At 45.1% G+C, this 16,381-nt stretch overlaps 1 protein-coding gene across 1 annotated transcript in view; it reads right to left on the minus strand.

The window, feature by feature from the left end:
• The window catches only part of LOC111142060 (plexin C1), a 143,467-nt gene that overhangs the window by 34,630 nt on the left and 92,456 nt on the right, over positions 1-16,381 (minus strand). The window contains exons 18-21 of the mRNA XM_022495004.1: positions 12,765-12,803; positions 12,382-12,506; positions 10,881-11,079; positions 5,819-5,965 (exon numbers count right to left, since the gene is read on the minus strand). Of these exons, the coding sequence (XP_022350712.1) occupies positions 5,819-5,965; positions 10,881-11,079; positions 12,382-12,506; positions 12,765-12,803 (510 nt within the window). The remainder of the gene's footprint in view (positions 1-5,818; positions 5,966-10,880; positions 11,080-12,381; positions 12,507-12,764; positions 12,804-16,381) is intronic.

Genomic DNA, 16,381 nt, shown 5'->3' on the forward strand with positions numbered 1-16,381 from the left:
TACCACATACCCCCTCTAATGCTGCTCTTGGCTGCCCTACATCCCTGCTCCCCTCCTTTCCCTTTCCCCCCAACACAGCCCAGAGCTTTCTGGATCAAGGAGTTTTCCCCTCCGGCCTAATAATGAGGAAGGAAGGCCTTTGCCACCTTGAAGAAAAAAAATAAGTTAATGAAGAGAATTTCCTCAAATGTGAGTTTCTGTCAGAGAATTTCTATATTTGCTAGCATTTGTTCATGATAGAATCAAGCAAGAATCTGTCTTACTTAAGCCCAGAATGACTGGTTTCTGTACTTTAGGCTTAATATGAATATGTCACAGTTTGGTTTTTGGCAAAGCACTCCCATGAGTTTCAGATTGATGGAGAGTGGTGAGACATTTCCACTGATGTGTCCCCAGAAAAAGAGGAAAGAGATCAAGGCTTTCGGGGTTTTAGGGTTTAGTGGGAGGGCAGATTCTAGTTCTTTTTCTCTTTTATGTAAGGCTCTAGAATAAGAGCTGGCAAACTTTCTGTAAAAGGCCAGATAGTAAATATTTAAGACTCTGCAGTCTGTACAGTCTCTGTTACCACTAGTTGACTTTTCAACTGTAGCAGGGAAATAGCCATAGATGACAGTAAATGAATGTGCATGGCTGTGTTTCAATAAAACTTTATTTATAACAACAGACAGCAGGGCCACATTTGGCCCACAGGCTCTTGTTTGCTGATCCCTGCTCTAGAAAATGGAGACTTCAAATGAAATGCTGACTTTGACAGTGTCAGAAAAAACATATGGAAAAAAATGCCTTTCATCTCCACCATGATGTGCTATAAAAGTTACCATTCTCTGAGGAGTAGAAGTATAAATAAGGATCCTTAACAATGAAGTAATAAAGTCACATTTGAGCTATAAAGAAGAAAATTAAATACTTTCATATTTAGGTAACTAAATTATTTCCTAATCCCAAGATTATGGGTATGAGAAGAAAGGGTATGAAGAGGAAAGTCATTTCAAGCACTCATTTAATGTTAATTTTTCATTTTCCACTGCTTGCCATCGACTAGGGAATGACTTACCTAAAATGATTATAAAAAAATGGTTTCACTTCTTTGATCAGGAAGCTCAGAACAGTAACTACGAAGTTAGTAATGGTTTCAGTATTATTGCAAGTCATAATGGAAATGATTTGTACTATGGTAGAGAGAAAAAGGAAAAAAAAAACGCCCAAGAATTGTTAATTAACTTCACTGTTTCTCCACAAATGCTAGGAGTATTAAAAACAAGACTGCTGAAGTACAAACATCAGGATTTAATGAACAATGGGATGTAATTGAAGTAACAGAGAATGACTTAATCAGGACAGTGGGTTGTTTAATTATGGGGATAATGGATCTTCTGAAAGGGACAAAGTAAATGGAACAGAAGGAGCTGGGGAGTAGTGGGGAGAGCTGCTGTGTTAGAGCAAGCATGGAGACGTGGAACTCTCACGAGAGACAGCGAGGGCTCTGTTACAGAGGAAATAGTTTATTAAACATGACTGTCCCCGAAATGTAACGACTGAGTGCAAAAAGACCCAGGGGGGCAGGCTGGCATGAACCGTCAACGGACCGTAGTGGAGGCGGGAAGAATTCTACAGGCGTGTATCTGCACTTTTTCTAAGAATTTCTAATAATCTTAAAGACTTTCACATAGATATGAGAACGAGGGCAATAATGTGTTTGTCAGAACACTGTTCCCCAGGGTGCCAAGATGCTATCGCTCAGATACAGCAGATTGGCAGGCTCATTTCCTGGGTTTAAGAGTTCAAAAAACCATTTCTCGCTTAACTTTGATTACAAGTCAACCTTCTCTTGCTAATTCAGCACACTTGCTGCGAGTTATTGGTATTGGGTTTTTTCATCTCCTCTTGAAAGTGAAGCCCATGTCCCTTCTTCCGGGTGGTGTGCTTTCCTAGAACTGAAGTCCTCGCGCCTTCCCTGGCTCCCAAAGTTTCAGGCGCTCTGCTCGGAGATCCTCCTTGCAGCACAGGACACGTGCGCACGGAGGCGGGCCCCAGAGTCGCCAGCCATGAAATCAAACATTGCCTAGAATGTTGCAAAGGGAGAAGAACCACAGGGTAATAAGCCTTACTCCTCTCCCAGCCGTCCTATCTGAATTCCCCGCTGGTGGAGGAAGGCAGAGTCCCCGCGCATGTGCAGACCCTCCCCGGGCATTCCATCATTCCAACAGTGGGGGATGAGCCTGCGGGGCGGCAGCAGCCTGCAGGGTGTGGAGGGAGGAGGGTGATTCTTGCCGCGCTAGAGCAAGTGTGACTCTACGGGGGCTTTGCTCAGATTTGAGGAAAGAGAGGAATTCTCCTCCCAGAACCCACCGAATGAAGGATTACTTCTCTGAGCCTATTTGTGAGTATAATGATTTCATGTATAAGAAATTGGCAGAATGTCTCCATGTTCTAGAAAACACCCCACACCTCAGGGAGAACACATCCTAATCTTAGAGGTGTGAAACCTAACTTTCAGGTTGCTGTGTGAGGTGCTGTGTTTCTGAGCACTGAGCCACACAGGAGTTTGGGGCCTCTTTTAGATGTGTCCCTGTCATGGCACCAAGCTCTGTCATTTCAAGTTGCTTATGTGGCGGCTCTCGATTTTTTTCTCTGACTTTTCTTTCCTTGAAAGAATTTACACACACACACACACACACACACACACACACACACACACACAGAGAGAGAGAGAGAGAGAGAGAGAGAGAGAGAGAGAATTGAGTTTGTTCGGCATACCTTAGTTTTCAATTACATAAACCACCTCAGGCAAATTTAAGAAAATCAAGATTGCAAACCACTGTGCATACATGACTGGGGTAGGGGATTGGCTTGGAGGTAAGAGAGCAAGAGGGAGGAGAGGGGGAGGAGGAAGAAGGAGGAGGGAGGAGAATAGGGGAGGTAGAAGGAAGGGGGAGGGGGGAGGAGGAAATAGGGGTAGGAGGGAGAGGAGAGGAGGAGGGAGGGAGAGGAAAGGGGGAGGAGGGAGGAGTGAGGAGGAAGGAGAAAATTATAATATGATGTTTAAGACTGGGGGAACTTGCCTGAAAGGAAATGAAAAACCTTAAATTTTTTATATTGACCTTCTGCTAACATTTTGTCATGCCAGCATTGCCCAGATCAGTGCCTCCTCTGGAGTTTCTAAGGTAACCATCTACCATGAAACAGGCTGGGACAGGTACAATAAAGCATTAAAAATCATTTTTAAAGCGAGGACCCTAGAAACCAGTGGCCCACCCCTTTTCTAGTCTCTGTCTACTGGCAAATCTGAATTTGTAAAGGAAGATTTATCTGGATTTCTAAAATCCTAATTTCCCATTAGCCTTTTCCCCAGGGACTATAAAGGAAAAAAGATTCCAAGAGTCGACAGGAATCCCTTCAACATCAAGAAACATTTTGGTGGGGAGTTGGGAGTTAACAAATCCGAAACACATGGTCTTAATTGACTGTGAAATAAGTAATGTTTCAAAATGAAAGGCAGAAAAAGTGTTGCCATGTCAAGCATTAAAGAGGACTCAAACCTCAGAAGTTGCTTCAGGCATTTGAGTTCTTCCAGTCTGGTCCTCTCCTTCCCTTTGCTTCCTGTCGGGGTTCACAGGTTTACGTTTTCATGAAAGGAAATTACTGCTGGATCCCCCCAACCTACATACACTTGCAAATATTTCTCTTTGGGAATCTATGGGGCTTCCAAAATGTTTCAGAGGAAAAGCATACACATCTTTGGGGGTGGGACCTGCATTCCCAGTCCTAGGTCAAGAAGGATGTCAACAGGTCCTGAGGCAAAATTTGTCTTTTGTTCTCCAAGACAGCCAGGGGCCCTGTTCAAGAAGGCTGTGCCTTGGTCATGCCTGCGTCTGTCTCCGCCTGGGCTTCTTCCCCAGCAGCTCTGATTTCACAGTCCTGAGGAAAGGCCCAGACATTGGTCTGTCTGGATCGGCATCTCTCTTTTCTTTTTTAAAGATTTATTTATGTATTTTAGAGATAGAAAAAGAGAGAGTGAGAGAGAGCATATGCATGTATGAGAGCAGGCGGAGGGGAAGAGGCAGAGAGAGAGAAAAAAATCCCAAGAAAGTTCCACGCCCAGCATGGAGCCCGACGCAGGGCTCAATCTCACGACCCTGAGATCATGACCTGAGCCGGAACAAGGAGATGTGAATTATTTAGTAAAGCTTTACACGGAAAGCCATGGCAGTCAATGTTCTTTTTTTTTTTTTTTGAAGACTGTATTTATTTGAGAAAGAGTGAGCCAGAGAGAGAGAGAGAACAAGCAGGGGGAGCAGCAGAAGGAGAGGGAGAAGCAGACTCCCCCTGAGCAGGGAGAGACGAGGGACTTGATCCCAGGACCCAGGGATCACGACCTGAGCCAAAGCAGGTGCTTTACCAACAAAGCCACCCAGGCACCCCACATTCAAAGTTCTTAACCCCTGCGATGGCCCCATGAAACTGGCACTATGATCATCCTTCCCATTTTACGGGTGAGGAGACTGAGGCACCAGGAGGTTTGGAAACTTGCCCCACACCACGAAGATGGGCAGAGGCAGATCACAAACATGTCTGGCCGGAGTCTGTGCCCTCCGTTGCATGTGGTTCACAACCACGGCTCCTCACCGCCTCTTGGCCACGGACAGTTACATAAACAAAAATCAGAACATTGAGAAATGTTAACTCTCTACTCAGGCTCCCGTCTTGTGGATGGCAGTTCAGCGTGGTACCATCTTCAGTGGAGGGTAAACTACGTCTGGCAGGGACTTAGAACTGGAAACAGCTGATCTGTGGTCTATCGTCCCACCAGAGAGCATAACCATAACACGGCCCACAGTGACATGGTGCCTTTCCCAATTAGGGAGTGAATTCTTCCAGGATGATTCCACAGGTCTCACCGTCTAGAGCAAAGCCACAGGAGACTCAGCTCCCTTACTGAGTAATACCAAAACCTCACTGTCTTTCTTCCCTCCTCCTCCACTAATGAGATTGTGAAAAAGCCCCGAGTCTCCATAAAGCTAAAGACTAAACCAAATGACAACGATCTCTTTCCCCAGTCTCTACAAACAGAAAATGCCTAAGTAATTTTGGAGATACTTGTCACACTTGGCCCTGTCTTTACAAATCGTGAATATGCAAGAAATTGCTCTCTCTTCCTTTAGGAAGGGAAGAGGCTGGGGGTGGGATGGGGATGGGTGAAAAGTTCTCGAATGGGTGAAACCCTCCGGCAGCCAGGCAAGCATCTTCCTGTAGTGATTTACAGCGTTCCTCTAAAAATATTTATGAGATCACAGAACATTAAGTGCGTGGCACCAAACATTTGTAACTAATCCATGAAAATAAAGTAAGGGTGTCATGTTGCACGGGGAACACAGTGGAATATGTCTTGTGTTATCGTTCTAAAATAAGACGGCCTCAATTTGGTTGAAATATATCTTCACACATTGTCTTCCAGAGCAGAGCCGTTTGAGAAATTCTGATTGCAATTATAAGCGCTGAATAGGGAGTACTTTGCATTTCCTTTGACGATGCTGAAAGCTATAAGCTTTTCTGATATTAAAATCTTTGGAAATTGATGAGTACCCCAGGCATCATTACAATTCTCCCCCCATCCAAGTAATTAAAATCTATTATGTGAACACGTGTTAATATTTTATCAACTACTGTTTTTAATTAACTCATCGTCTGAGGCCTCCTGCAGTAGGAATGATGTCGTTTTGTTTTAAGTGACTGCCGTTAAAACCCCATCACCCCGACACCGAGCTCCCAGCCCGGCTCCGTTCCAGGACGGGGGTGGAAGGCGTCCCAGCCAACATACCACGGTACTGAATTCCGGAACCTGCCACAGCAGCCAGTCCTCGTTCAGGGTGTACAGGGCTTTGCAGGTGATCACATCCACAGGACCCTTGTTTATTTTCTGGTTCAAAGTCGTCACCAGCAAATAGAATGGCTCTCCAACCGTCTCCTTGGAAGAGACACAAGAGTGACAGTCAGCGGTCTGCGGAATCCACTGTACTTTCCAAAGAGTTAAAGTTTCAGTTTATGGCAGTGCGACAGGAGACAGGAGGCAGTGTTTTCTAACAGTCAACATGAGACTCCCAAGAAAACACACATCGCTCCACTCAGGATTGGGCGCAAAACTCAGGCGACGCGTCCTCGCCCCGCTGCACGCGCGCCCAGACACGCACATGCACACACACGCACAGAGTCCCAGTCAAGAGCAACACCAAGTCTTCAGCAGGTGCTTCTTTGATGTTGAAGCTTCTGGATGTCAGACTGATGCTCATCAGCGGGCTAATGCCTGGAGTAGAGGCGGAGAGTTAACCTTTGCTTACATCCCTATTTAATTGCCTTTTTGAGCAAACCAAAAATAAATGGCATTTAAAGAAAAATACACAACAATTAGCCTCGGTAACCAGAATAAATGTCAGAACATTTTGTACATTGGCCAGGGAGGAGGCTTTTTGGTGGTAAGAGGTTCTAGTGAAGGAAGCGGCCTTTAGTTATCACAACTTGCGGCCATCCCGGACAGCTCGCTGTGGTTTGCAGAGCTGTGGGTGCACAGACACCCCTGAGCACCTTGGCTGGTAGGTGGCTACTAATGCTCTTGAACTCCCTTCCTGGACCAGAGCCAAGTCCATGGCTCGAAGGCTTTCCCTGGGGTTTGGCTCATCCCGATGGCATCTGTCTGCAAACATCTGCTGTGGGCACTTACTCCTCGACCAGGGCTTGCCCTCTTATGCTGACTGAGATGCCTCTGACCTTATAGCCGCCCTCGCTTGCTCACACTCTGAGCAGCTCATGCGGGAGGCTTGTGTGTTCTGCTTCCACGGACACCTCCCAGAGCATGCAGCCCTCCATCGGCAGTAGCACGCTCACCAAATAATCAGTGTCTGCCATCAGCGGGCATTAACCAAGCACATGGAAGAGGAAGAGCTCAGGCCAGAACCTGGCAGTCAAACCCTTAGTGATGAAGAAGGCAGCCAGACGACTGAGGCTCGAAGCACTGTTTCCAGTCAAGCTTCGCCGTCTGGCTTTCAAAGGAGGGCTCCGTCAGCTCTCTCCCCTGCTCTGCCTTGAACAAGTCAATGGAGACCTCTTGCAAGACTCCTGGCATCCCACCCTGCGTCCCTACAAGGACACATGTCCTCCCCAGTTCCAGGGCTTCCTTCAACCCCCTTCTGCCACCCCATTCCCCACTGGCTTCCCATCACTTTTCCCGTGATCTTTCCTCACTGAATCTTCTCACTTAATCCTGTGAGGGGAGTACTGTTATGACCATTTTGCACAGGGGTGTGTTGGGGCACACGGAATAGATGTGATTTTCCCCAGATCCCACAGCTGACGTGGGATTTTTATCCCTTTTCTCTTCCCTGCTGACATATCCTTGAGTCTCTTCCTTAGTGTAGGACAGAGGTGGAATGTTCGAAAATTTCCCAGATGGGGAGAGGGTTGGGACTAGCACCTGACATTTCAGTTCTTACGGGACACTTCCTTTATTTAGTGGTTCACAACCACATTGCTCTCTTCTCTTTCCCTCTGCCCTCTGGGGTAATGTCCTGACTGCAAACCTAGAACTTCTACTTCTCCTTTTTCCTCCAGCACACATCAGAGACAGGGGTGGGTGTCCTTGTGAGCCTCGTGGGCCAGTTCGGCCACCGAGGGTGCAGCTGGGGACCAGGTGGGCTCTATGGGCCTGTGTGGAGGGGTAGCTACAGACTCGGAGTCTCTGCAGTCAGGAGTTCCCCAGAATTCTCCAGAAAGCCACCAGCCTGAGAGAAGTGATATTTGGTCTTATACTGTTACCCTACTCATGGTTCCAACCCTGGGTAATCATTAGCAGAACTACCCGGGGGCTCTCATAAAAAATTCAGATGCCTGGGCCCTACATTAGACCCCCAGACCCAGAATGTCAGAAAAGAGGCCCGAGCTTCTGTGGTTTGAACACCTTCCCAGAGGGCTTTGAAAACCATGAGGTTTTTTGTCACTATTAAACACTAGTCCTCAGTTAGTCCTACCTGCTGGGGCCTTAGGTGTCTTATCAGAGCAGGGAACACACAGCTGCTCAGGTGGCCCACTGTAGCCAAGCGCACCTGGCCGAGCCCCACCCGCCCCACCCCATCTGGATGGGAACGAAGCTCGACCCCCTTCACCTTCCTTTCCTTTGTGAGACCAGACTCCGGACCTGGCTGAGCCGGAGACTTTCACACCTGTGATCTCCTTCCAGCCCTAAATCCTCCCTAAGCCTCTAAGAAGGTACCCACCTCCCTAGGGAAGTGGTAGCTAAACGCTCTCAAACCCTGGTGCCGTCCCTCTCCAGCTGTGGGATCTGGGGAAAGTCACCTCTATTCCGCGTGCTCCAAATCCCCCCCCCCCGCCCCGTGCAAAGTGGCCACAACCATCCTTCCCTCACAGGATTAAATGAGAGGCTTCAGTGCGAAAAAGTAAGCAAAACTCCTAGCATGACGTCTGGCACATTCAACAAACGGCAGCTGGCATTACCACAGCACTCGCAGAGCCCTGGAAGCTCAGAGGAGGCGGGCACCTGGGGGTCACCTGCTAGGGGCATCCAGGCAGATGTCTGTGGGGACAGGGCACAGGGACCAAGGCTGTCGGAGTCCCACATCCCCTCAGGCACCGGTTGTGGGAAGTCAGACCACCCTGCGCCAGAGGGAATTTTTCCACCGAAATTGAAAGCACCACTGGGCGGCTCAAAGTCACTTCCTCCTGGTTAAGAGTGCTGCCCTTCATGTCTCGAGTGCTCAGGATCCTCCTGAACCAGACTGCAGGATCAGGACCCTGAATCCTCGGCTCGAGGGAGCCGTTTGGGCTTAGGGCCCGGAATTTTGGACCATCTTACCCCTTGTAGGCCCAAGGGCAGCAAGAGCAAGTCTCCAAGTGCGAGATCACAAGAAAGGGCTAGAAAGAAATTTAAAACCAGTGACGAGGCCCTTCACTCTGTGGATAGAAAACATTTGTCTGGAGAAAAGGTGCCATTCCCAGAGACGCACAGCCATCTGGGGCTGAGATGAGTTTAGAGCCCGAACCTGCTGTTTCTAACCAAGACTCCCAGTCCAGTGCTCTTTGTACCACCCCAGGATTCTCAAATGCAAGGCATGTGCAATTATCCCAAGGAGCTTGGCAAACATCGGTTTCTGCCCCCTCCACCCCACCAAGGGCTTTTTTTTTTTTTTTTTAAGATTTTATTTATTTATTTGACAGACAGAGATCACAAGCAGGCAGAGAGGCAGGCAGAGAGAGAGAGGGAAGCAGGCTCCCCGCTGAGCAGAGAGCCCAATGTGGGGGCTCGATCCCAGGACCCTGGGATCATGACCTGAGCCGAAGGCAGAGGCTTTAACCCACTGAGCCACCCAGGCGCCCCCACCAAGGGCTTCTGATTCATTGGTGCTGGTGGTGGGGCAGGAATCTGACTTTGAAGACCAAGACCCAGCACTGGGTGTGGGTCTTGCCCGCTCTCTTTCGATGCAGTTGTGGCTGAAGCGAGGATGGTGGGAAGCGAAAATATGAAAATATTTGTCCCAGAAATAACTGCTCAACACCTCCCCAAAGCATATGATGATTTATACCAAGTAAACAGAAAAGAAGGCAGATTTCATTAATCTTAATAAATGGGTAGTGCCTTGGGAGAGGATGGCGTTGGTAAAAAAAAAAAAAATGTTGTGCATCTACTTGTAAGATTGCATTAAACATTAAACTAAGCACAGTCTATTTAAAGTGCTGCTTTTGGATCCAAACTTAAGTAGCGCTGTTAAAACCTGTGGCATAGCAGTGTATCTTATTCAAAGTTTAATTAGATTTTGGAACTGGCTACAAATACACAATTATGCAGTTTTGCTGGAATCTGGATGGCTGGTGAAATTAAAGAAGGATAAGAAGCTTCTGTACCAGGGGCCTCGGAGGGGCTGAATCACGATGATCGGGTTCAACGGGATACTCCTCTTGTCCTATTAATATTTTACACCAGTAATGGTCAACATTTACGGAGTGCTTTCTTGGTGCTAAGCCACTGCACCCATTCTCTCATCTGGGCTTCAGAGCAGTCTTAAGATAGGGCTCCAGGCTATAAACCCAAGGCTCAGAGAGGTGCAGAAGCCTCCTCTAGCGGGGGACGGGGTCCAGGTGCGGACCAGGCAGTAGGCTCCAGGAGCCATGTCCTTGCCCGCTGGAGTCTGCGCCAAGTTGGCGTTCAAAATGATTTTAAGATTCGATCAGACTCCGACCACATTCAGACAGTAATTCCAACAAAGCAAACTCGAGGGGCAGGCGGCTCTTTGGGGACTTGCTAAACAGATGGAATAATGTGGGATGACTAGTTAGAACTGAGCGTAATCAGCTTCCAGTATGAGGAGGTACATGGGTATTTCCAAGATGTTTCAGAGGCCCTGCACGCAATGGGTTCCCTTAATATTTGAAATATCTCCTCCACCCAGGACATTTTCTGGTTTCTGGTTGTCAATTACTGATGTGAGGGTGGGCTCAAAAGTCAGTGGTATAAAATCTCAGTTATGCAAGATAAGTATGTTCTAGAAGTTGATCGTACAATGTCGTGCCTACACTGTGGGGCACCCCTTAAAAATCAAGTAAGAGGATAGGTTTCATGTTGTTTTTATTTAACCACAGTAAGATTATTTAAAAGAGGAAAAAAAAAGATCTAAATGAACTGCATTTCCATAGGCCAGTTCCAGCAAAAACAATTTTATTTTCCCCTCCATGTGCTCCTCGGAAGGACCGTGTCTACAAGAGATTAAATGCTGACACCACGGAGTGCTCAGGACTTATCCTGGCAAAGACATCAGCATCTGTTAAAAATAACCACCTATTGTCTTACCTCTGACCCTGACGCGGGAGGTGACACTTACCCGCAGAAAACCGGAAAGGCAGACGGACATCCAGTTTGTGAGGAGTTTCTCGACCACAGACTCTGTGCGTCTTAGCATGAGTTTCGGCTGCATGTTACTGGACTGTTCCATCAAATCCCTGGTCAGCACCTCCAGGATGCTGGTCAGATAGACCAGCTTGGTTTGCAGTGCAATGGTCAAGAAGGAGGCAAACAGACACCTATTTAAAAACAGAGCCTCGGTTACAATACTCAAGACATCGAGACAACCCACTGTCCGTTAGCAGATGAATGGATAAAGAAAGTGTGGTACATGTGTATACACACCCCCCACACACGTACCCCAGAATGCTGTTCAGCCATACAAGAGAATGAAATCTTGTCATTTGTGACAACACGGATGGATTGTGGATGGATTGTGGGCCTTATGCTAAATGAAAATGTCAGAGAAAGACAAATACTGTATGATCTCGCTTATATGTGGAATCTAAAAAAAGAAGAAAAATAACCAAGCTCATGGAAAAAGAGATCAGATTTGGGGTTATCAGAAGTGGAGAATGGAGGGGGAATTGGAGGAAGGTGGACAAAACACAGAAACTTCCAGCTACAACATAAGTAGATGCTACGGACATAACATACAACACGGTGACTACAGTTAACACTGCTGTATCATTTGAAAGTTCTAAGAATAAATCCCAAAAGTTGATTTTTTCCTCTTTTTCCTGTATCTGTATGAGATGATGGCTGCTGACTGAACTTGTTATGGTCATTATTTTGCAACAGGTGCAAGGAAGATCATTGTGTCATACACCTTAAACTTACACAGTGCTGTATGCCAATTCCATCTCAATAAAATGGAGAGAGAAGAAAAAAACCAGATATATAGATGACAAATAACCACATAAACAAAGAGCCTTGGTTAATGAGGTTAACTATCAGCCATGACTAGGTTGATGCTGATGGGAATCTCCATGGAAGCTGAGGGGCAGTGGGGTGCTGTCCTATGGGCACCTGGGTTCTTTTTAATGTCTTAGGTCAACCACCTTTGTCCTTAATCCATAAAAACCATGCACCGGTGTTAACCCAAGCACATTTTATGTGTTTAGTGCTCTTAAACTTAAGCCAGAGTGGTAAACAAGAAGTGAATATCTTTCCCAAATTTTTAGGTGTTTTAAAGACAGAAAATAATACTTCTGCTTTTTTGAGTCAGGACTCATGTTTTTTCTTGGTGTTGGGGTTTTTGAGGGCTTTCTTTGTGGGGGAAGAGGAGGAGTGTGTGTGTGTGTGTGTGTGTGTGTGTGTGTGTGTGTGTGTCTTCAAAACAGAAATTGTGTTGGGGTCATGTGACCTACAATGGAGCTATCATGGCTTCATGACCCCGATTAGACAGCCTCTAGATAAATCCATGTTTTCAAGGCATGTGGACACCAAGTTCAGGTTGTGGTCTGAAAATAAAATAAGGAGCTCACGTTTTTATTTTCTCTATTTAATGACTTTCAAAATGTAAATAAATTGACTAATACCTGTCCTTCACTGAAAAGTTCTTCTGCTTCTCAAGGGTGTGGATGACAGTCACAAGGAAACTTTTATTACAAATCAGGGCATCCAAAGCTGTGAGACTTTCATTCTTGTCAGTGGCATCTCTGTTCTGGAAAAAATAAATGAATATGATATGATATGATATGATGTGATATGATAGGATATAAAATAATATAATAATATAATGTTAAAAACTTAAAGTTAGAAGGTAGATCCACAATGGGTTTTCCAAGACAATGAATTATTTAATACTGAATCCATGATTCCAAAAAGCTCACAAAAATTCAATAGTAGAGATGATGATGACGGTGAGAACACTATGAAAGTCAGGCAGTCATGGGCTAAAAATGAAAACTTATAGACTTACATGCATATCTTCAGTGAAGATGTGTGTGAAGCCACCTGACTGAGAGGAAGGAGACACTTTTATTATTCATAACATCCAAAGGAAATGAATAGTGTATTTTTGTTACAATACCCAAGTCCATTTTAATAAAGCGGAGACTCTGTTTGCTAATCTGAAGAGCCCCAGGCTTATGTTCATTTTATATCCTCTAATACATAATAAATAATTATTCAGCTCTCAAGAAGCCCCGGTGAGTTCTGAAAGCCTCTAAGAAGCATCGTTATCATTGCATCGTTTCCAGTTTTGGTAGAGGAAGGCATCTCCCACTTTCAAAGAACAGACTCAAAAGTGAAAGAAGTGGTAAAGAAGATTATGCAAATGTGCAGACCACTCCTGAAGCAGTTTGCCTCCTTGGGGTAAATACTGAGTTGTGTCCCTAAGTTTCTATAAGTCTTAGTTTTGTAGTATCCACTGTCTCAAGAGACTGTGCCATGGAGATGGGGTGAACGGGGCAGTTAAAAGTTAGAAATCTGGAGCTAGATTACTTGGGTTTCAGTCTTGGTTTTAGCACCTACTGGTCACATGACTTTGGACAAGTTATATAACCTCTCTGTGCCTGACTTTGCTCATCTGCAAAGTGGGGACACTCCTAACTCCCATCTCCTAGACTTGGTGTGAAAATAAAATGAATGCGCGCACAGTAAGTTCTATCTCAGCCAAGTTTATTGCTTTTATCACTAATTTATGGCAAGCTAGATCACAGTGTTATTGTCCTGCTGGTTTCCACAATTATTTTTATGTGCTATGCTATGTTGCTTCTGGGTATAAACTTTTCAATTTGAGTTTCCCTTTTTAATGTATCATAAGTCTTCTTGGAATTAAAGGATTAAATTTTAAAAGCATGCTGAGTAAAAATGAGTCAACAGAATGAAAATAAAAACATGAACATTCAGGTTTTTCTCTTCCCCTTTTTTGGGGGTAATATTTGAAACTTTAGTCTATTTTTATACCTCATTAAAGTAAATTTCTTCTGCAGAGAATTTTTGCTTTATAGTTTCAAATTTGTTAGCCTAAGCAGAAGACCTTAAACTATTTTGGTCATACTCTCCCTTAGTAATATGCAGAGAACTCATACCTTGGGTTTGCATTTTCTAGGTCCTAACATTTTTCTGCTGAACCAGCTTGATATGGACGACAGTTTAAACAGATCCTTTCCTGACCTTAAATAGGGAAATGCCACCACAGCCCCCTGTGTTCTAAAGCGCCTTCCTCCTTTCATTTAAATTTCCCTCTTCTAGGAGATGGGATGCACTGCTCACCCTTATTTCTGCTCCTATTCTCAGCAAAACAAAGTAGTCAATACAATGAAAAGGAAGGCTGTGGAGAGCCAAAAACCGGCACAGAGCCAGAATGGGTCATATGTCGGCCTCTGCAAACCTACCATTTCCTCTGGTTCTGTCTACTGGTGTCCAGTAGGTGCTGACTGCTCAAGTTCTCTGTCTACCAGCTGACCCCCAGGCCTAGAGGATGGGGCTCCTGATCTATGACATCACAGACTATGTTCCTCCATCCTCTAGATCTTTCATTATAAAGTCCATTTTAACTCAGATCTTGCTAGGGTTCTGATAGTGATGCCCATTTTTCCTGGTCTTCTCCTTTACTGACTCCTCCTGACTTCAGTCTTCCTAGCTTTCCCAGTTGCTCTTCGAGATTACACAGAACCCTGAGTTAAGTCTGTTTGGCTTCCTGCAACTACAGATGACCCTTGATCAATGTGGGGTGGGGGGAGGAACACCGACCCTCTGGGTAGTCGAAAATTGGCGTGTAACTTTCCCCCAAAACTTAACTACTAATACATTGCCTGCTGCTGACCGGAAGCCTTACCGATGAATACACATTTTGTATGTTTTCTGTATTATATACTGTATTCTTACCATAGAGTAAGCTAGAGAAAAGAAAATGTTACTAAGAAAATCACAGGGAAGAGGATATATGTTTATAGGACTGCACTATTTGATTGAAAAAAAAAATCCATGTGTAAGTGCACCTGTGCAGTTCAAATCTGTGTTGTTCTAGGGTCAACTGTATCTCTCTTCTAAAATAATACAGCCTTCTTCCCGGGATTTTCTTTTTCCCTCAAAACACTCAACTTGCAATAGCATCTTTTGCATTCATCACTTATCTCGCTCTTGATTACTGAATTTAGAAGATAGGACAATTTCTTTTTCAGGCCACAGATGACTCTCTTCAGCACTCAAGGGCAATCATTAACTGTAAAAGCCCACACAAGCCTCGTGTGGATGGTAGAAATCGCTGTTGTTTTATTGCTATTAAATTCTTAATGGGGATCTCAGATAGCTGGGAAATAGGACTCATGATGTCCCACATAGTCATCCTGATTCAGGGAATTGACCTTTCTTCCTCGGTGGTGTTCTGCCGTGGAAATGGGTGGGTGAGGGGGCAAATACAAGCCTTGGTGCCTGACACTCTGAGAGGAGAAGCTTAAAAAAGTGTATTTACAAGCACAAAAAACTGAAGTCTTATTTATAGTCTTCTTGATTTACAATAGGAAGGCCTGGGCCCCCCCCATCCCCCCCAAAATATATATATATATTTTGTGGGTGTTTTATATGGTGGATGTTTTATGGAGGTATCCCAACCTCCAGACACAGCATCACATATCATGGTATCTGCTTCTAGAAATATAGAGAAGCTGGAAATTGCTTACTGCATGTGTCTGAGTTTCTGAACCCTAGGCTTTGGGCCAAATGTAGCTGAGAAGCTTCAGGTAAGGTGATACAGCTCTGTTTTGACCTGGCTTTGCTCAGAAGTCTAGATTGAAATATGATCGTCTGTGTTGATGTTCCAGAGTTTGGGCCCCTCTGTGGTCACCAGTGAGTGGAGTGGGGGGTGGGCAATCAGGATGTGAAGGTGAGGATGGGCAGATGAGTGTACTTTGCTCAAGACTTGGGAGTGTAAAGGACGAAGGCTGAGTGAATAGGAGACAAGATGGAGGCGTCAGAACAGAGCAAGATGAAAACCCAAAGGGTTAAAGGAGACTGCTCCTCGGGGTCCCAGGATGCATTCATCAATCATTTCGTGCATCTATTTCTACAAAATGAGGATGATATGGACTGATCAGCAGAGAACAAATGTTGGAGAGAACCATGAAAAACTCGACATTGCTAAAAATGGCTGCTATCAACTCAAATTCTCCCTCCCTCCCTCCTGGCCCACAATACTTTTCATTTCCAATTGAGAAGTAATAGTGAAAAATCTAGTAGCTGCAATGGAAGTCATGCAGATAAACATAACAAATTGGCCAGCCCACAATTTATTGATTTTTAAATAAACTAGCTCGCTTCCCAGCTACAAATTCAGCTCTAAACAGGTAGTAAAATAAAACAAAAATCATCACTCTGAACTTCCGTCCCTCCTAGGTTTTTGTTACTGGACAAAGAATAATCATCAGTGACCCATCACTGCTTTATGCCCTAATCAATCCAATTAATAATTATCCTTCTCCCTGCTCTGCTCAAACTGAAGCCCTTATTTCGTACCAAGCACATTATCTATAGCTGCCTTCGAAGAAAACACCCGTTTTTTGATGAGAGCAACAAGCTCCTTCATTATTATTC

The sequence above is a fragment of the Enhydra lutris genome, unplaced genomic scaffold (genome assembly GCF_002288905.1).
Source record: "Enhydra lutris kenyoni isolate GAN:26980312 unplaced genomic scaffold, ASM228890v2 scaffoldscaffold7, whole genome shotgun sequence".
Classification (NCBI taxonomy): domain Eukaryota; kingdom Metazoa; phylum Chordata; class Mammalia; order Carnivora; family Mustelidae; genus Enhydra; species Enhydra lutris.